At 48.2% G+C, this 21,591-nt stretch overlaps 1 protein-coding gene and 1 non-coding gene across 8 annotated transcripts in view; one reads left to right on the top strand and one right to left on the bottom strand.

Moving 5' to 3' along the window:
- Window positions 1-21,591, bottom strand: part of SMARCA4 (SWI/SNF related BAF chromatin remodeling complex subunit ATPase 4) — a 92,405-nt gene that overhangs the window by 38,243 nt on the left and 32,571 nt on the right. For all 7 annotated transcript variants that reach the window (XM_040449888.1, XM_040449887.1, XM_040449889.1 and 4 more), the window contains exons 12-18: window positions 18,744-18,874; window positions 18,523-18,580; window positions 10,088-10,209; window positions 8,193-8,343; window positions 7,261-7,424; window positions 1,196-1,262; window positions 83-193 (exon numbers count right to left, since the gene is read on the bottom strand). In XM_040449888.1, the coding sequence (XP_040305822.1) occupies window positions 83-193; window positions 1,196-1,262; window positions 7,261-7,424; window positions 8,193-8,343; window positions 10,088-10,209; window positions 18,523-18,580; window positions 18,744-18,874 (804 nt within the window). The remainder of the gene's footprint in view (window positions 1-82; window positions 194-1,195; window positions 1,263-7,260; window positions 7,425-8,192; window positions 8,344-10,087; window positions 10,210-18,522; window positions 18,581-18,743; window positions 18,875-21,591) is intronic.
- On the top strand, window positions 12,171-12,287 carry LOC121014118 (U5 spliceosomal RNA). The gene has a single exon (XR_005783047.1). It is a non-coding gene; the product is annotated as a U5 spliceosomal RNA (small nuclear RNA).

Here is a 21,591-nt window from a genome sequence, read left to right as displayed (position 1 = left end):
CACACGACAACCCTGGATCAGGTGCTCCCTGACATCACGTGACTGTCTGGGGCTTGGTGTGTTTTACACAAGGACATACTACCTTTGCAAGGATGTGCTTGTCTTTAATGATGTACTCGTAAGTCGTCAGCAAGACGTTGAACTTGCCACTTCGGAGCTGGGGGACAAAAGCACGCCTGGCTGCTGGAGAACCCTGCGAGGGAGAGAAGGCACACACGCCTCAGCCTCCTGAGGCCACGGCGGCTGACACCTACCTCGCCGGGGCTGCCACAGAAGGGCGCCGGGCAAGGCCGTTGGGCCTGTCCTCCAACTTGTCGCCTGCGCTACACCTGCCCCCTGCTCAGTGGCCCCATCAGCTCCCTCCTCTTCCCAGGCCTCCTCTGAGGCCTCGAAGCTGGAAACCAGGGCCTCTGCCCCCCGGGCCTCCTGTGCTCGTGCGGGCGCCGTGAGCACTCCCAGACGCGTAGCTCCAGCCTTCTCCCCAGTTAGCAAACCTGCCCTGCCCCTCCCCAGCTCCAAACTCCAAACTGAGCCTGTGACCAGGGCCCCAGGATGCAGACACGGTGCTTTCTCCAGGCTCACGTTCCAGGTTGACGGAGCTTTGTTGGGTCCCAGGAGTTCTTGCCAGCAGAACGATTCTTAGCTCCTTAAATGCACCAAGTTCCCCCTGCCCACACTGTTCCCAGTGTCGGGACCGCCTCCTCCACATCGTGTGGCCCAGAGCCTCCCGGCACAGGGTGAAGAGCCTGGACCTAGGAGCCTGGCAGCCAAGGACACCCCACTGACACAAAAGGCACAGTAAGTGTCTTCCTCGCGGGGTGAACAAGTCCCATGTCCCACAGACCACAGTACACTCATTGAGTCTTTCTACGTGAATGGGTTTTATCCAAAGCCGGGGTGACAAGAACAAAATCTTGCAGTGAACGCGCTGATGTCACCGGATGCCACATGTTGAGTCCACGGCATGACTTAAAAAGAAGCATCACCGTGAAATAAACGATCCAAACCCCTCACGAATAGCATGGTCCCGTGTGTACAGCACAGGAAAACGTGGGCGTACGCACCCTGTGAGTCATGCAAGTGGACTGCCCTCCCCTGTCCTCCCCACCCCTCCCCTGCCCTCCCCACCCCTCCCCTGCCCTTCCCACCCCTCCCCTGCCCTCATCCATGTCCGTCTCTTCAGGCTGTGACGTACCTTGTAGGACACCTTCACCACGGAGGGGGCCCACTTGTCAAATTCGTATGCCCAGTTTGACAATGTGCTGATGGAAATAAGGAAGGGGCAGTCAGGTGCTAATTCTTTCATCAACAGCTCCCGTCTAAGCCAATGTTCGCTGGGGCACGAGGCCGACTTGGCCGTGATGCTCAAGCTGGCCAAGTAACCGACTGCGTGGGGGACGAGGGGGTGATGCCCTGGGTAGGAGGAGCCTAGAGCGGCTCCGGGCTGGAACCAGTGGCTGCAGGAGGCCAGACCCAGGAGTTGAACCTGGGAACCAGTCCTGTCACTGCTGTGGGGTCCCAGGCCCCTATGAGAACATGCCACGTGTCGTGAGCTGGCTCCCAGGAAAACCGCAGACCCACAGTGGCTCATTTCAGGCTCAGAGCCGTGCTGGAGAGTGTGTTCCAGACACCGGGGAGCACGGGAGACGCCACACGTTCTTTGTGCACCTTGAAATGAAAATGGCGGCCCCTGCAGGTTCCTGCCCAGCAGCAGACAACGGAGGTGGGGAGAGTGTGCCGGCCTCGGGTGAAGGGCTGGGTGAAGGGCAGCAACACAGACTCTCGTCTGCTCCTTCATGGGAGGAGCAAGGCCAGGAAGGGTGGGGAGAGAGAGGAAGCAGCCGTGAGCAGGCATGGGGGTGGCTGGCGGGTAGATGAGGAGGCACGATTCACCGGGGACTGTGAGACAGAGCCTCAGGAGGGTGACGACAATAATAAAGCCAAGTTCATAGGGGGTGGGTGGGTTCCCTGGGAAACACTGGGACATACAATTTCCGGCGAGAAAGGGAATTTACTCAAAAAGTCTAGTCTGGTTAGTTTGTAAAGACAGGACTCAGAGGCCGAGTGGCAGAGATTGCTTGTGGCTCAGCCAGCTCTCCACTGCAAGAAGCTCCACTGAGGGTGGTACCGTCTTCATCGTAAACCCCTAGTTCCCAGGCTCCTCAGCAACCAGGGCCAACAGGGAGGACCTAGTTGGAGCCAATGAGATGAAGTTCAAGATGCTGTTGGGGAAAGTACTCAAAGGAGGGGGGGGGGGGACAATCAGCTGCCCTTCGCCCTGTCCACCACCCTGGGAACCCATATGAAATGACAGAGGCAGTGCAGCCATTTTGCAACCATGAGGTAAGAAGGCTAGAAGCAAAAGTCCTGAGCAAAAAAACTGTCAAAGCGTGGGTCCTGGCATCTTGGGGCCACTGGGCCTGCCTCAGATGGCTTGGCTCTAGGTTACCCCTTACCGAGGATCAGCAAGACTGCCCTGGTCCAGTTTCTCAAGTCTGGATTCCACTGTATGGAGCAATGGTGTACAGTCAAGGCACCAAGAAAGAAGCTGAGGGCTAAAACTTGAGGTGTGGGGAATGTGTGCGGGGGGGGGCGGGGGGCAGGAGCCACGACAGTTGGGGGCAGGGAAGACTGAGGAGATAGGCTGAGAGACAGAGATCGAGAGGGAGGCAGGACGAGCAAACTCGTGTGTCTCAGTGGGTAGATGTGAGAGCTGGACGCTCAATGTCTAAAACAGCTCCCTAGGGCAAAAGGAGCTCTTCTGGCCCAGAGGAGAGGTCATTCCAACGACCAGGCACTTGTCTGGGTGGGACGTGGGTGTAAAAAGCCTGAAGATCAACACACAGCGTCCCTTCGCTGAAGCCAACTTAAAGCACATTGGGAAAAGTTATTTTGACAGGAAACTGTGCCGCAAGACAAAAGGAACTGGATCTAAACACTGTACTCCAGGGGTGCTTGGGTGGCGCAGTCGGTTAAACGTCCGACTTCAGCCAGGTCATGATCTCGCGGTCCGTGAGTTCGAGCCCCGCGTCAGGCTCTGGGCTGATGGCTCGGAGCCTGGAGCCTGTTTCTGATTCTGTGTCTCCCTCTCTCTCTGCTCCTCCCCCGTTCATGCTCTGTCTCTCTCTGTCCCAAAAATAAATAAACGTTGAAAAAAAAATAAATAAATAAACACTGTACTCCAATTGGTAAAGCTGCTTCGCACAGATGAACTACCTGGAAACTGCTGTACGTGCACACACAGCCATCCACATACACTGCAGATGAACAAGTAAGAAAGCCCAGAAAGAGCTCTGTGGCTGAGGCAGAGACAGCCGTTGGACGTGACCAGACACAGAAATCACGTTAGATAAACGCGTATATTTATTGCCCAGAGCTGTGCGTTGACAGGGCCCGCTAGCAACGACACTTCGGGGGCACCAGGCACACCCAGCACCCAGCTCTTCGTCTCCAATACTGACCTCTAAGAAGAGAAACCGGGGCCTCTTAGAAAAAATGGCCGATTCCAGGCCTTAGGCCAGAAGTATACAAGTTGAGGTGGGGGCACCTTTGGGTACCAAAAACAACTAGGTGCCTCGATACCCCCCAATGATGGGGGCCTATCAAAGGGACACAGTAGCCCCAACTGAAAGCTCCCCGCGGTCAAAGCTGGAATGATCCGAGCCACAAGATAAACTACTACTGCTGTATAGACCAAGGTCTAAACTCAGTACCCATGAGTCCACACTGACGTAAAACGATTAAGTAGGGGCCCCTGGGTGGCTCAGTCGGTCAAGCATCTGACACCTGATCTCTGCTCAGATCATGATTTCAGTCTGTGAGATGGAGCCCCACATTGGGCTTGGTGCTAACAGTGCAGAGCCTGCTTGGGATATTTTCTCTCCCTCTCGCTCTCTGCCCCTCTGCCACGCTCTCTCTCAAAATATATAAATAATGCTAAAAAAAAAAAAAAAGTGGTTAAAATGATTAAATAAATTAAATGGGGAGAAGAAATACATCCTCTGTACATAAGAATTCTAAAGAATCTACAGAGCTATTTCTCCCTCAAAGAGGTGGAGCTTAATTGCTCGTTTATATGGGCACTGAGCTCAGTGACTATTCCAGAATACAATATGGAAGAGGGAAGAAAGTGTAACTTCACAGTGTCGACACCTGACAAACAGGACCTCAACCTGGTGATCAAGGTCAACATCACCAGTGACAAGGCACAGTGACAGTAACTGCCCCTGATACGATGTCACGACAGGGACACTTTACCCCTGTGGTCTTTAGCCCCCAAACCGAGCATCCTGTCCAAGCATGAAAAAAATCACCAGACAGACAGATTCAGGGACATCCTACAGAACACCAGGCTTGTCCTCCTTGAAACCGTCAAGATGAACAGAAACATGGAAATGTGAGAAGTGCCTGCTGGCCACAGAAGGCCAAGGCTCTGAGAAGGCTGACTGCAGTGTGGGGTCCTAGAACAGCAGCCAGATGCCAGGAGAAAAGTAGAGAGAGGGGCGTAAACGCTGGAGTTAACAGTAATGTGCCAGTGCCAGCTCCTGACTTGTGAGAAACGTACCAGTCACGTGAGATGTTATTCACAACAGGGTAACCGGGGGAGGGCACGCAGGGCTCTCAGTAGTACCTCTGCAACTTTTCTCCAAAGCTAAAACGATTCTCAAGCCAATACCAAGCGTGACACAGTGACCGGGACACGTCGGAAGGAAACGGGAACCAACCTGAAGGGTCTCCACAGGCCAAATCTGGAATAATCTGACCAAGAAAATAAAGTCTCCATTCTGCCAGTTTCAGGTAAGAGTTACACAAAACAGGGGCGCCTGGGTGGCTTAGTTGGTTAAGTGGCCGGCTCAGGTCACAATCTCATGGTTCGTGAGTTTGAGCCCGGTATTGGGCTCTGTACTGACAGCTCAGAGCCTGCAGCCTGCTTCAGATTCTGTGTCTCCCTCTCTCTCTGCCCCTCCCCTGCTCACGTTCTATCTCTCAAAAATAAACAAACATTTTAGGGGCGCCTAGGTGGCGCAGTCGGTTAAGCGTCCGACTTCAGCCAGGTCACGATCTCGCGGTCCATGAGTTCGAGCCCCGCGTCAGGCTCTGGGCTGATGGCTCAGAGCCTGGAGCCTGTTTCCGATTCTGTGTCTCCCTCTCTCTCTCTGCCCCTCCCCCGTTCATGCTCTGTCTCTCTCTGTCCCAAAAATAAATAAACGTTAAACAAAAAAAGTTTTAATAAAAAAAAAAAATTAAACATTTAAAAAAAATTTTTAAAAAGTTATACACATCAGTAAGTACATGGAGAAGGTATAGTTCTTCCTTACAGTGGATCTCCCACAGTGTGGGAGGTGCACTGGAAAGAAAACCACCATCAGCCCTTCCTGCTGGGGTAGGTGTCTCAAGCCAGACTCATCTGATGGATGCAGAAATCTCTGGGCAAAGTGTGATGAGAAATGGGACACTTCCATGGACTCTAAATGCCTCCCCACCAGGGACTTCTGAATTACAAAGGAAAACTCCTAGGATCACACAGGGAAACCAGCAGGCACCACATAACAGAGACCAAAGTTATCCTCTCCCTTGACCGGGCCTCTCAATCTCTCATGCCTCCTGAAACATGGCCCCAGGAAGGGCACAGCATCCCTTCTCGGGGATTCTTACCAGACTTTCAGGGCCAGGCATCCAACACAAACAAAGTCTGAGGGACAGCCTACTAACGCCTGAGCAGAATTCAAGTGTCGACATCATCGAGGATGAAGACGGACTGCAGAAATGTCACAGACACGTCACGGAGACATGACAACAAAAGTAGGAGCCTGGACCAGAAAGGGGCCGTCGGTGGGGACATTAGACAACATGTGAATGAGGTCTCTAGATTCGTGACCAGCGCTGCCTTTAGAACTGCCCTGGAGCTGCAAAGATTTGGGAAGCTGGGTGAAAGGCATACAGAAAATCTTTATTCTGATTTTGCAACTATTTATAAATGAAGTAACGTTAAAATGAAAACGAAACACCCACGCTATAGGACAGCACGCGGGGGTGAACCACTCTGGTAGAGATGAGCTCACACCTTACACCTTGGGGGGAGGGGCCCAAAAAGGGGGGACTTCAGTCCCTGGTGGGCCGAGAGACGGCACATGGAGAAATGCAACAGAAAGCTGAGAAGTTGGGTCTGACCGCGGGGGAGGGGGAGGCAAGGCCGTCTGTCCTCAGCCTGGGCCCTTCTGCCGCACTGTGCGAACAGTTCTCCTTCTGCGCAGCTCTGTTCCAGCAGCACAGCCAAATTCACACGAGTCCAAGGAAGGGAAAGCAGAAGGAAGAAATAAACCTGCCCAAGTAGATGCTGGGAGAGTTCTGGGACCCCCAGCCGTGGCTGCGTGGCCTCTGGCGGCCTGGCCATCTTCAAAGCGGGAGGGTATTTCCTGTGGGATCGGCGCCTGAGCGCTCAGCCCGGACAGCCGATTTGAGGATGAAGCGGTCACTGCTGAGTGCTGGCGGAAGGCAGGGGGTTTCCCTCCAGGCCCAGGCCAAGCGCGTACACAGAGGCCTGGCCACATCAGGATGGACCATCCCCTGGCCTGGGACTGGTTTGGTGCAGGACATGAAACCGGAGCCGGGGTCAATGAGAACCAGCCCCAGGACTTCTAGAAAAGCTCTGGGGCAGGTGAACCATGCTGTGGCAGTGCTGACCTAGGAAGACGGACGCCCGGGGTAGCTGGTGAATCTTGGCCCCACATGGCTGCCTGCCGGGAGGAGGAGGTCAGCAGTGCCAAGAGGTGGTGAGTAAGAGCCTCTTCGGGACTCGGTTGGAGGACCCAGAGCCTACCACACTAAGTGCCGGGGTTGCCAGAGCCAGGAAGGGAGGTGGACCAGAGGGCCCCGTGCCCCGGGGAGGAAGAGGTAGTGATATTTCCTCAAATGGCTCTCGTCCACTCTGCTAGCGGGAGCCGGTCTGGCTCCCGCGACACCTTGTGTGCAGTGTGCTGGTTGGTGGACTTGAAGAGCACTCCACGGTCATCTTGTGAGAACTGCCCCAATAGGGATGACAGGCGGGCCCTCCATCACCCACCCTTCTCCCATCCTGCCCCTGGAAACCAGAGGAAGGATGCTGGGTGCTAAGTTGTGTGTCCCACGCCCCAAGTCCCCTCAGAATGGGTCTGTATTTGGAGACGGGGTCTTTCAAGAAGCCATGAGGTGACGTGAACCCGAGCTGCGTGGCCCTTCTCACTGGACCCTCCCAGACCCCCCAGGGACGAGAGCGCTTACGAGAGAGGTACTATGATGAGAAAGGGCCCATTGATCCGCTTGTGCTCCATGAGGTACGTGATGAGGGCGATGGTCTGGATGGTCTTCCCCAGGCCCATCTCGTCAGCCAGGATGCCGTTCAGATTGTTGTTGTACAGAGACACCAGCCACTCCAGGCCTTTGATCTGCATGGAGAGAGGCAAGCGGCCGGGACTGAAGCCCGAGTCGGGTACGAGAGCATTCCCCAGGCTTCAGAGACTCGGCACGGCCAGGCACAAGTCTGTCCTGGCCACGAACCACCCGTGGTCATCGGGATTTTTGGTATTTCACTGTCAATCAGCCCAGTCCTTTCTTACTTATCCTTATCCTCAGCAATCACTCCTGCAAAATCACAGGGTTGCCGTGCTGGTGATATGTGTCTACAAAATCTCTTTTTCTGGTCCACATCCGAACAGCTAAGTTTCTACCTGGAACGGCCAACAGAAAGCAGGGCTACCGGCTCCCGACACTGAAGCTCCCTGCCCTCACTGCCTCACTGCAGGGCTCCGGGGAACATGCACCGAGCACCCGTGCGCCCACGCCTGGGCCCGTCCTGGCTTGGCCACTCCCGAGTTGTGTGATTCTGCAGAATCACTGCACCTCTCTGTTCTTCGGTTGCCCCCCACATCCGCCAAATGCGGAGATGGAAGCACGCACTAAATAGGGTTGTTTAGCGCTTAGAAGAGAACAGATAGCAGCCTCCTGTTCTGCCCGGCATACATTAAGCACCCAGCAGATCCAGACTTATTGCACAATTTCAACTCCTCCTGGAGGCTAGGCTAACAGATCAGGAAAACGGAGGTTCAGAGGGGAAGAGCGCATGTCCAGAGACAAAGACTGGAATGTGACTTCGGCAGCCACCCACACCCTGGAAACCCCAGGAGTGCTGTGTGGATGTGCCCCTCCGACCTTACCTGGTACTGTTTAAGGACACCATTGACCATGAGCGCCGACTGCTTATCCACTCTCTCGGTGACAGCATGGGCCACGGCGTAATAGGACTGCAGGCCCCGTGCCAGGGCCTGGGACACACCGTACTCGTCATCAACATCTTGCTTGGCATTCCTGGGAGTTAAGATGGAAACACCGTGAGGACACACATTCCCACCTGTGACGACATGCTTCCTGCCCAAAGACCCACGGCCTGACAGCCATCACATAAGCCGAAGTGCAGCCAGACAGTCTGAGGGAGGGCCAGGCAGCAACTACTAATCCAGGGGGGCCCAAGACTGGGCTCAGGGGCCGTGGGTCCCGACCCCACATTCCCGGAACAGGAATCAAGTCACTGCCACATCACAGAAAGAGTGCATCATTCAGCCAGAGGCCCGTCCTCCAGCCCACTGTCTCTACTGAGCACTCGTGAGGCTAAAATGAAAGCGCACACTGAACAGCCTCACACAAGACCAGAATCATTTATACTGTGGCTGTTTTATGATCTAACCTGGAATTCTTTTAAAAAGTGACTTTAGGGGCGCCTGGGTGGCGCAGTCGGTTAAGCGTCCGACTTCAGCCAGGTCACGATCTCGCGGTCCGTGAGTTCGAGCCCCGCGTCGGGCTCTGGGCTGATGGCTCAGAGCCTGGAGCCTGTTTCCGATTCTGTGTCTCCCTCTCTCTCTGCCCCTCCCCCGTTCATGCTCTGTCTCTCTCTGTCCCAAAAATAAATAAACGTTGAAAAAAAAAAAAAAGTGACTTTATTTTTTATTTAGAGAGGGCAAGAGAGTGCACGTAAGCACACGCATGTGCGGGGGAAGAGCAGATAGAGAGGGAGAGAGGGGGAGAGAGGGGGAGAGAGAGGGGGAGACAGTGAATCCCAATCAGGCTCCGCACGGTCAGCGCGGAGTCCACCGCGGTGCTCGAACTCACAAACCGTGAGATCATGACCTGAGCCAAAATCAAGAGTCAGATGCTTAATCGACTGAGCCACCCAGATGCTCCTAAAAAGTGACTTGAAACTATTACATTTTATGAATGCGACAGACACACGTGATCCGACTTCTGTCACACTGTTTTATAGTGTGCTGTGGTTTCTGGTTTTCTATCTCCTTAAGAATCTGTCAGTGAGCTTAGTGGGCTTTTCCCAATTTCTCTAAGGATTTCAAAGGACTGCATGTTTGCTCTAGATGAATGTCACATTTAGAGCGTACACATCTCTCAGTTCTCAGTTTCTTTTCAAAAGCATCCATTAATTGCGTACCATAAGCAACAACTACATTGATATATTAACTGTACTTGTGCTTCTAAGGGCAAAAGATGAGAAATAACATGAATGCCTGCCACTAGGGACGGGCTAACACGTGAAGATGTAACACACAACGTCACTGACGACACTGCGTACAGACACAGCGTCACCTCCGAGAGAAAACTTTCGGTGAAAAAAGCCAGGGGCAGAAAAGTGGGCCTGGATAGATACACGTGTACCAGTAAAAAGAAACGCATGCACACATTTTGCTTGCTGCTGCACAAACTGTCTCTGAAGACACACGACGCTGGAAACAGTCTCCTCCAGGGAGGGAGTGGGGTGGGGAGGGCGGCCTGGGGACCCAGCCTGAGGTGGCTGTTGTTGTACAACTAACTACCTCTTAAGCACAAGATGAACCATGTCAATGGATAGACTGACTATTCAATGCCTATGAAAGTGACTGAAATCCGAAGTAAATCCACTTGGTCTGTTTACAGACCCTAATGTCTGCTGTCTGCGGGCTGGACAGCAGGGAGGGCCGTCCGTAGAGAGGCGGGAGTCCTGACAGCCCTCTGCTGCCACCCTGAAAAGGGGGCTGGCAGAGTAGGAGGCTGGGGAGGGATGCCTTACTCAATGATGTGCCGGGCGTCTACCTCCGAGACGTCATCGCTGTCTGGATCTGGAATCTTCTTCTTCTCCTCAACAGGCAGGGTGGGAGGCTGTGCTGGCTGCGGCTGTTCCTCTTCCTCCTCCTACCAAGACACAAGCCCACGTCACCTCAGGCCACCCCACAGGGACAGGCAGAGGGCTCCCAGGGGGAGAATGCTTTTGGGAGCAGGTGCTGTTTCCATGCCCTCTTACTATCCCAGAATGTGTCATGCCTCCTCTTTGCTCTTCTCCTCAGTGCTATGATTTTTAGTTTTCCTAGCAGAATACAGATACTTCTCTTTAAGGCTACCTCAAGGGACTCTGGATTCTTGTTACTAGGAGAGTAGATTCCTCCTGCACCGTGCCTTCCCATCGCAAAATGCATACTACCAAGCTTATTCCTTGCCCGACCTGATACTCAAAGCCATTTCTGATTTGCTTCTCTTGGATTTTTCTAAGTATTAAACACTCGATAGCAAATTTTCGACATTATTGCTCGTGACTTACTTTAGGCTTTATCGACATGGCTAAAACGTCTGCGCTAGGTCAAATAACGCTGTTGATGATAGGCATCCTAGTTTACCAAGCGGTTTTCTATGAACTTATAAGTTAGGTATAATAATAAATCAGTTATTCTTCATTACTGGGATTTTTCAGCCTTTGCGGAGGACGTGATAAAGGGATTTTGTGTGACATATTGACAAAACACACACGAATGTACTTCCCCATGTGAAACCGTTCTCGTATATTCCCTGGTAAATCAGACAAAGTGCCAGCAGATAATTGTCTTTAAGTACAATGGGACTGCGATAAAACTAAAAGGTATCTGTGATGAATCTACGAATTAATTCCAATCAAAATCCCGTGGGATGTCCCCTGGAGAATGAAAAATAACTTTATAAATCACTCGGAATAATGAACAGGTGATAATAGCACAAACATTTTGGGTAAAAAAAAAAAAAATCATAATTGGTACAGACTTTTCCTAGCTGACATACTATGTCTGGAATTAAAATAGGGGTGGGACCTCCAGCTAAGTCTGAGGGAGGAAGTCCACAAATTCGCTCCTGGAAGACCCTCTTCAAAGCTGAACAAAATTGGCAAGAGCAACCATTTCGGAGCTCTGGGGGCCTGAGAAGTATTAATGCTTGAGAAACCGCTGAACGTCAGGTAAGAAGAGTGGGAGACGGTAGCATTCTCACTTGGGTCCGCTTCCATCTCTCCGTGCCCCAGCTCCACGGTGAAGGTTCTGCCAGGGCAGCCAGGCCAACAGCACCGGCAGCTGAGTCTGATGGGGACGCGGTCATTTCGTAGCAGGGGGCACTGCCCCTACCAGCCGCTGGCACTGCTGAAATAAAGTGGGGCTGTTTGCCAGCTTTTCTACTTTGGTCGGGAAAGCGCATCACGGGCTGAGCCCGTGACCAGGTGCACAGAAAATGCAAAAGGACCCCACAGAAAGTAAAAGCCAGGGTGGACCTGAAAATGGCCTGAACCTGGAATGTGTTCCTTTATACATTCTCTCCATCTGCCAGAGACAGAAGCTGTATCATTGGCTCAAGAGGTCCGAGCACAATCACTGCCTAATCACTGGATAACTACTAAGTTACAAAGGAACATGGCCTATTCCTAGAAAGCCAGAATTAAAAATGAAAATGAGAAAACAAAAAAATAAACTGAGCAGAGACACCAAAGGTAGCACACGCCACCAGAGCAAGAATTTCACAGATTTAGCCCAAGTAAGTTACTAAACAAACACCACCACCAAAAACCACCACCCAGGGCTGGGAGTCAGAATACAGCGTAGCTAAAAATAGGTTTCCACTAAACATTAGAAGACAAGCGAAAGAGGAAAGGGTGATTACAGTATTCAGTGAAAAAGCAAATGAACCTGTCTCTTTCCCCAGATGTTGAACTTAGCATGTAATCTGTGAAGCAATTATTATTACAAATATGTTCAAAGAACCATGGGAAACCATCTTTAAGCACAATAAGTCAACAAATACAGAATCTCAATAAAAGACAGCAAGCCCCAAATTGGATGAAAAACACGAAACTACCCAGCCAATACTCTGGTTTCTCTTCAGACTATATAAATCTTTCGCCTTTTACTAAAGATTTCCGTGGAAACTACCCAGCCAAGAAGCTGAACAAACACTAAGGAGAATAAATATAAAGAGAGTTCACCATCAATCTGCTAAAGAAAAAGCCAAGGACAAACAATACTGAAAGCAAAAAAGAGAAAAACGAACCATCAAGTACAGAGGAGCGTCATTACAATGAGTGGTTAAATTCTCATTTGAGACAGAGACCAGAAAGTAGTGCAATGACACGTGCACAAGGAAAAAGGCTGTCAACAAAGAAATCTGTGTCCAACTAAACTATCCTTCCAAAGTCAAAGCTTCAGAAATCATACTCCCAGATCTACCAAGGCTGAGGGAATTGGTTGCTAACAGACTGTAACTCAAACCCCAAGAAATAAAGAGCATTAAAAATGGTAAATACATGGATCAATATAAAAAGACTCTATAAATACATTTTCCTTTATTTCTTCTCTACTAACTTATTCAGACCAAATCATAAGATTCCATGCAGTATGAATTAGAAGCCTGCACTGTAGGGTTTAGAGCATATGCAGGTGTAACATATGTGACAATAGAGCAGGAAGGAAGGGTAGCAAATAGAGCTACATTGGAACGTAAATTTCTCTATTTTACCAGAATGGAGATGGTATTAATCTGAAATATACTATGATAAATTAAGATGCATATTGTAATCCCCAGGGCTACTACAAAACAAATAACTAAAAAGGGACAGTGACAACTGAAATCTACAGAAGAAATTAAACATACAATAAAACATATGGAACACAAAAGGCAGCAAAAAGAGGCACAGAGGAACACAAAAAGACCTAAGACCAAGAAAAGAAATAGCCAAATGGCAAATGTAAACACAGTCATATTGATAATTACATTAAATGTGACTAGTCTAAAATTCAATCAAAAGGCAGGCACTGTCACACTAGATCTAAAAAGCAAGATCTAGCTACCTGCTCTTTCAGATTCAAATGAACAGACAGGTTTAAAGTAAAAGAATGGAAAACTATAGACCACACAAACAAGCAGTAACCATAAGAAAGCTGGAGGGACTATACTAACATTGGACAAAACAGACTTCAAAACAAATATTACTGGGGACAAGGACAGATATTCAATAATGATAAAATATCACATATATCAGGAAGACAGAACAACTAAGTATATCTATCAATGGAACATGAAAATACAGGAAGCAAATCTGACAGAATTTAAAGGAGAACAATTCAACAAAAACAGAGATTTTCCCATTTCATCCTCAACACCATCATAACTAAACAAAAGTCAGCAAGGATATATGGAACCTGAACAACACTATCCACCAACTGAACTCTCATTTACGGAGCACTACACCCAAAAAAATGCAGAATCCTTTTTCAAGTGAACATGAAACATTCCATAGGATGCTGAGCCATAAAATGAGTCTCTGTAAATTTGAAAGAAAAATCATACAAAGTAATCTTACACCATGAGAAAATTATTTTATTTTATTATTATGTATTTATCAGGGTGGGGGGGCGGCTCGTGCATGCACACAAGCAGGGGAGAGGAGCAGAGGGAGAGAGAATCCTAAGCAGCTCCACACTCAGCATGGAGTCTTACATGGGACTTGATCCCACAACCCTGGGATCATGACCCGAGCCGAAATCAAGAGTCAGACACTCAAATGATTGAACCACCCAGGCGTGCGCTCCTACCACGAGAAAATTAAATTAGAGAACAAAAACAGAAAAACTCTTGGGGCACCTGAGTGGCTCAGTCAGTTAAGGATCCAACCTCAGCTCAGGTCATGATCTCATGGTTCGTGAGTTCCAGCCCTGCATCCAGCTCTGTGCTGACAGTTCAGAGCCTGGAGCCTGATTCAGATTCTGTGTCTCCCTCTCTCTCTGCCCCTCCCCTGCTCATGCTCTGTCTCTCTCGGTCACAAAAATAAATAAAAACATTAAAAAAAATTTAAAAAAAAAAAGACCTAATGGTAAAGAAAAAAAAAAAAATCACAAGGGAAATTAGGAAATATTTTGAACTGAATAAAAACAGAAACAACATATCAAAATTTACGGGCTGTAGTTTCAGCAGTGCCTAAAGGGAATGTAACTTTAAACAAGTATACCAGGAAAACAAGTCTCAAATGCGTAAACTAAACTTTGACTACCAAAAAATGAAAGACAAATTACTGAATCACCAAAATGAGCAATGAAAAAGAGATCACTATGAAACCACAGAAATACGATAAGGACATAAATTTCTGAAGCTGAGTCAAGAAATGGAAAAATTTGGAAAAAAAAAATCTTTAACAGCTAACTGTATCAGTAAATAAAAATCTTCTCACAATGAAAAGGCCAAGTCCAGATGGCTTCAGCAGTGATTCTACCAAATATGTTAAGATTAAGGATACCAAATTTTCATGAACTCTTCCAGAAAGTACAGGAGAACATTTTTCAATCCATTCTGAGGCCAATGTTAACTACAAAGTGAGACAAAAATGTCACAAGTAACTATAGACTAATATCCCATGAATATAGACCCATAAGTCCTCAACAAAATAGTAGCCACACTGCGATACACAGGAAAGATTATACAACAGGACAAAGTAGGACTTATCCTAGGAAAGCAAGGTTGGTATACTATCTAAAAGTTAACTTACATAATAAATCATATTAATAGGTAAGAAACGAAAATCAGACAACCAACTTAAAAGATAAAAAATATGAGACAAAACGGGGCACGCCTGGGTGGCTCAGTTGGTTAAGCATCCGACTTCAGCTCAGATCATGATCTCACAGTTCGTGAGTTTGAGCCCCCCATAAGGCTCTGTGCTGACAGCTCATAACCTCACAGTTCCTGGGGTTAAGCATTGCTTTGGACTCTGCTGCTCGGGATTCTCTCTCTCCCTTTCTCTCAGCCCCACCTCTGGTCACGTGCACGCCCACGGTCTCTCTCAAACTAAATAAACTTTAAAAAAAAAAAAAAAAAAAAAAATCCCCTGGGTGCCCGGGTGGCTCAGTTGGTTAAACGTCTGACTCTTAGTTTCAGCTCAGGTCATGATCTCACAGCTTCATGGTTGAGCCCTGCATCAGGCTCTACGCTGGCAGTGTGGAGCCTGCTTGGGCTTCTCTCTCCCTTTCTCTCTGTTACTCCTCCACTTGTGCTGTCTCTGTCTCTCTTATAATAAATAAACAAACTTAAAAAATCCAGGATAATTTTATTAAAAAAAAAAAAAACCAAAAAACTAGCCAGCATTTTTGTAGTAACTGATGAGCTGACCCTAAAATTTATATAGGAACCTGAAGGATCTAGAATAGACAATCAAAGTCACAAAAGTGAAGGAATAACTTACTATAAGCTACAATTATCAAGGTAAAGTGGTAGTCACACAAAGACATGAAGATTGATAGAAAAGAAATGAGAGGCAGAAAAACCCTTAATTTATCTTCAACTGATTTCCCACAGACTAACCAAAGAAAAAAAGAGTGGTCTTTTCATCAAATGGTGCTAGATAAGATGGATATCCATACGCAAAAAAAAAAAAATCTTAGACCTGTATCTCAGACCACAGGTGGCAGTCAATTCAACCATGACCTTAAATGTAAGAGCCTCAATTACAAAACTTTTAGAAGAAAACATAGAAGAAAAGTCTTTGTGACTTCAGAGAGTTCTTAGATGTAACACCAAAAGACCAATGCATGAACAAAAAAATTTGATAAACTGGGTTTCATTAAAATTAAACATTTTTGCATCTGAAGAAACACTACTGGGGGTGGGGGGAGGCAAACTGGAGTGTCTGGGTGGCCCAGTCTTGGTTAAGCATTTCAATCTTGGTTTTGGCTCAGGTCATGATCTCACAGTTTGTGAGTTTGAGCCCGCCCACATCAGGCTCTACGCAGACAGTAGATTCTTCCTCTCCTGTCTCTCTGCCCGTACCCTGCTCACGCTCTGTCTCTCTCAAAACAAATAAACTTAAAAAAAAAAAAAAAAAAAAAAGGCAAACTGACTAGGGAACTGGCAGAAGATATTGTAAATTACATATTTGATAAGGAACATGTACCAAGAATATATAAAGAATTCTTGTAAAGAATTCAACTCAATGATGAGACAACAAACAACAAATTAATAACGGGCAAGAAATGTGAATAGATGTTCAACCAAAAAAGATACATGAATGGTGCATAAACATATGAAAAAAATGCTCAACGTTATTAGTTACTAGGAAAATGCAAATTAAGGCCACAGTGAGATACTGCTATACACACCCACCAGGATGGATATAATCAAAAGGACAGATAACACCAATTGTGGACGAGAATATGGAGAACCTGGAACCGGTGAAATGGTATAACCACTTCAGAAAACAGTTTGGCAGTTTCTTAGAAAGGCAAACATAAACTTACCGTAAGACCCAGCAATCCCACTCCCAGGTATCTACCCAAGAGAAATGAAACCATATGTCCACACAAAGACACGTATGGAAACATATGAAGTGTTTATAACAACATTACTCATAACAGCAAAAAACGGAAACAACACAAATGCTCATCAGTTGGTGAGTGGATAAAGCGGGGTTCACCATACAATGGAACAGAATTCAGGAATAAATAGCAATGACCTCTTGATAGACAAACAACGTGGATGAGCCTCAAAAACATTTTAGCTGAAAGAAGCCAGACACAAAATGCTACATGTTACTGGACTCCATTTATATGAAATATGCAGAAAAGGCAACATCTACAGAGACAGAAAGTCAATCAGCAGTTTCCTAGAGCTGTAGGAAGTAGTGAGAACAAACTGTAAACCAGGAGGAAGGGAATTTTGTGGATTATAGGACATTCTAAGATTGGTGTGTGGTAGTGAATACACAAGTCTATAAATTTACTACAAATCACTGAATCGCAGCATTCCTCTTAAGGGTAGGGAGGGAGCGCCGTCCCAGACCCTACACACAATAAACCCCGGATACCTCAAGTGGCAAGAAGGAGAGTAAAAACAGGACAAAACAAAAGATTATAGGTGAATACTATGTGGATTTCAGGTTGGGGGAAATATTTGAAGAGCGCTTTAAAAATCAGTAAAAAAGGGGCGCCTGGGTGGCGCAGTCGGTTAAGCGTCCGACTTCAGCCAGGTCACGATCTCGCGGTCCGTGAGTTCGAGCCCCGCGTCGGGCTCTGGGCTGATGGCTCAGAGCCTGGAGCCTGTTTCCGATTCTGTGTCTCCCTCTCTCTCTGCCCCTCCCCCGTTCATGCTCTGTCTCTCTCTCTCCCACAAATAAATAAACGTTGAAAAAAAAATTAAAAAAAAAAAAATCAGTAAAAAAAAAAAACACTCGTAACTGATTAGAAATGGGCAAACGATGCAAAACATTCACAGAAAAAATCAGAACGGTTAGTTAACTTGAACAAAATGCTCCACTGTAACAGCAAAGAAATGCCTGTGAAAAGGTGGCAAAGCTTTTTAAGGCCCTGAAAAAAGCCTTTTTTTTTTTTTTTTCAACGTTTATTTATTTTTGGGACAGAGAGACAGAGCATGAACGGGGGAGGGGCAGAGAGAGAGGGAGACACAGAATCGGAAACAGGCTCCAGGCTCTGAGCCATCAGCCCAGAGCCTGACGCGGGGCTCGAACTCCCGGACCGCGAGATCGTGACCTGGCTGAAGTCGGACGCTTAACCGACTGCGCCACCCAGGCGCCCCGAAAAAAGCCTTTTAAGACACTTTAAGCCACAAGTGAAGGGGGAGTGACAGAGAGCCCTCATCTGGATGCTAATGATGGAGACGCCCCCTTATGAAACCGTTCCCTGAGTTATCCTTCCCAAGGAGGCAATCTGGAACGGAGAGGAATGAGGCTCTCCGTTTACAGCTTTGGCAACCAAGGAAATATCACCTCAACATGGCATAATTAAATGACTCAGAGAATTTACACAATAAATGCAACCATTTATGTTTCCAAAGAAGGAATTATAATGGGCGATAACGTACACGATCTAATGACCACAACTTCGCACGGATCTTTCTGGAGGGCGGAGCTTCAAATGTTGAGCACTTGAAAGGCGGCTGGTACAGTTGAGGATGGGGAGTTTTAAATTCTATTTAATTTGATTAATTTAAGATTGAAAGAGTCACATGTGGCTAGGGGCTACCCTACTAGAAAGTGCAGCTCTAAAGCCCCAAATTTCAGCCAAGACTGGGGCCTCAGCTGCCCTGGGCCTGCTTCCTGCCCCACGCAGTGCCCACCCAGAGTAGGAAAGAATCACAATGCAAAGGGGTGACAGATGCCCAAGGAAGTTACCACAACAAAGCACCGAGAGCCACGACGGCCAGGAAATGGACTCTTACCTCCTCCTCTTCTTCTGAGCCACTTTCTTCACTATCAGATCTTGGAGCTACTTCATACCTAGAAAAAACAGTCATGATTTAATATACATCTCCCTAGAACCCATAGGATTTACTTTCCTCAACAAGCTGGCTTGTTTCTAAAGGAAAGCAAAACCACCCCCCAGCTGCCAGTGCCCCTGGAACGAGGCCAGCTCAGCATCTGAAAGTGAGGCCCCACTCACCCGGGGTTCATCTCAAGCCAGGCCTCTAGCTGCCCTGCTTTGGGGGCATCTGTGCCCGTGAGGATCTTCCCGCTCTCGACGTGGATAACTTTCACCGGGAGGTCACTCATTTGGCTGGTCTCATCCAGAGGCTGAAAAAGAGTCACACGTGTAACCGGAGATTCTGTGGTATCCGTACCTCAGGCTTCTGCCAACTAGGGCCAACTGGGGAAGCGCCCTCCCAACTCCATGCCCCCCAAAATGGCACCAAACATGGCCACTGGTTGTGAAAATGGATTAATGACATATTAATAATCCAGTAATAACACAGAATCACCGGATGACTGCTGCTTCCTCACGGTATTTCATTTTCAGATACATAATACATTCACGTAGTTCAAAATCCACAAGGGTACGATGTGTGGACCCGCCCCCGCCCCCGCCCCCATTCTCCCCCCCAGGCCCCATCTGACAGCTCTCTGCACAGGTGCCTACTGGTGTCTGTTTCTCATGCACCCTTACAGACCGATTCCATGCAGAAGACACAACGATTCATTTCTTTCCCTTTATACACAAGTGACTACATTATTCGCATTCTTCTGGCCCTTGATTCTTTCAACTGATACCACCTTTGTAGACCTCCTCAAACATCCTCATCCTTTTCTGTTAAACAGCTAACTAGAATATTTGAAAAACAAAACAACTACCTTCCTCTTACCAACAAATACGGAATTTCTCAGTTTCTCATTTTGAGATGTCAACATTGGAAGAACGTTTCCCCCCTCCATTTGCTCCTTCGAATTTCCTGGAGAAAACCTCCAGGAGGAGGAGGAGGTTCTTGTTTAAACTTTTGTTTGCATCTTCCAGGAACTGATCCCCGCCCCCCTCGGCCCCTCTAAGTGTCACACTCACCGTCAACATGGTCCACACTCTAGGTAGAGATGAGCTTTCTAGGTAGAGACTGTGACCAATCTCCCTCTCAAAGCTGCCCGCCATGGAAGGTGACAGTAACCACCTGTCACATGAATAGGCTCTGTGGACTGCCTGCATCAGTCCCAATCAGTGACTTTCACCCCCCAAATGCTCCCCAAGAGTGGCTAACAGGGCTGACGCCTGCACTTCTCCCTACCCCCAAATTCTGATTCAACTGCTCTGGGCCTTTTTAAAAAGCTCCCAGGCAATTCATATGTGCCGAGGCTGAGAACCACTGGCTGAGATCAAGCACAAGTCACGGTCACCACTGAGTGATGCTACTGTAAACAAATAGGAGGCGCGGCTACAGGTTACCCAACAGAACTCACTTTACTGCACTCTTCTGCCCTAGGACTTTTTCCCCTGAATGCCCCACATGGCCTTACGAAGGCTTTCTGCCATAGTAAAATGCCAGCCCACATTCTCAAAATTTCAATATAACATTTAAGATAAAATCTCATGAAGTAAATACGTATCTGAGTTCATTGCCAGTCACTCCCATCAGGAATCTGGCCTACAGGAAAAAGTATGCATCTGCTATGGACTGAATGGTGTCCCCCCCACCTTGCCCCCAAGAATTCGAATGCTGAAGCCCCAACTTTCCAGTGTGGCTCTACATGGAGATGTGGCCTTTGGGGGGTAATGAGGGTTCACTGAGGTCACAAGGGTGGGACCTTCAGGATGGGACAGTGCCCCCGTAAAAGACAGCAAAGCTTGCTCTCTCGCCTCATATGGGGACACAGCAAGAAGGCAGCCATCTATAAGCCAGGAAGAGAGCCCCACCAGGAACCGACCTTGCTGCACTTTGATCTTGGATTTACCGCCTCTAGAACCGTGAGAACATAAGTCTGCTATTTAAGCCAGCCAGGCCATGGTGTTTTGTTAAGGGCAGGCCAAGCTGCCCAGGAGAGAGCATCAGAAGGTACCGTACAAGAAGGCTCTTCACAACAGCGTGTGCCACAGGAGTAAGGGAACATGGGAAAGAGCCACCAGTAGGGAAGGAGCAGGGGGTGGTACATCAGGACCAAGCAGTGCAGGACCTTCCAGACAGCTACGAATAGGAAGCGAATTAAACTACCAGTCTGGAAGCTGAATGAGATTCCAATTCATCGAAATGATAAAATTAAAACAGAATTGATGGCCTGATATGGACAGTGGCCCAAGACACTCTGCTAAATGGAAAGAGTCTAGCTTAATGTCCAGATTGCCCCAAGTGGTCTTACAACAACCCAAAAAAGGACACAGGCATAAAGATTCCAGGAAGTGCCGGGAAGACCAACCAGGGCTCAACATGCAGGCTCGTGAGAGCAGGTGCCACAGGGACTTCTGCTTCTCATCAAACCATTTAGATATTTTCTGCAAGAAATACTACGTTTCGGCAACACCGCAAAGAATGAGAGCGTGTGTGAGCTAATGTGGGAAGACGTCAGAGACAGAATGCAAAGCTGGAAAAAAAAAACCATCTGGTGGCTCACATACAGAAAAGGCCCCAGAGCCAACACCCCAATGCTTACTCACACTTTTCCTCTGGGAGGTGGGAGTGAGGAGGGCGTGGGGGCGGGCGGCGGGAAAGGAAACGCCTCTTATTTACGTCTGTCCCTTTTAAACGTCTGTCCCTTTTAAACGTCCTTCTCCCTGTGCTCGCTTCGGCAGCACATATACTAAACGTCCTTCTCCCAAATGAGAGTACTGAGTGAGAATGGCTGCTTTTGGGAGGCGGGTAGGAATGTGGTAGAAAAAACGGTGCATGGGGACAGCAGCCCCTCCCTGAGTGGGCCACTTTGCACAGTTCTGACTTTTAGAAGCAGGCTAGTCACGTTTCACATACGAAATAAATGATGAGTAAATAAGTAAAACCAACAAGGATGGGGGAACCCACACTAATGGGAGCACAGAG

This window comes from Herpailurus yagouaroundi, unplaced genomic scaffold (assembly GCF_014898765.1).
Source record: "Herpailurus yagouaroundi ecotype Mexico unplaced genomic scaffold, PumYag 200, whole genome shotgun sequence".
Taxonomy (NCBI): domain Eukaryota; kingdom Metazoa; phylum Chordata; class Mammalia; order Carnivora; family Felidae; genus Herpailurus; species Herpailurus yagouaroundi.
Note: the sequence above shows the minus strand (reverse complement) of the source record. Positions and strands in the feature narration are given on the sequence as shown.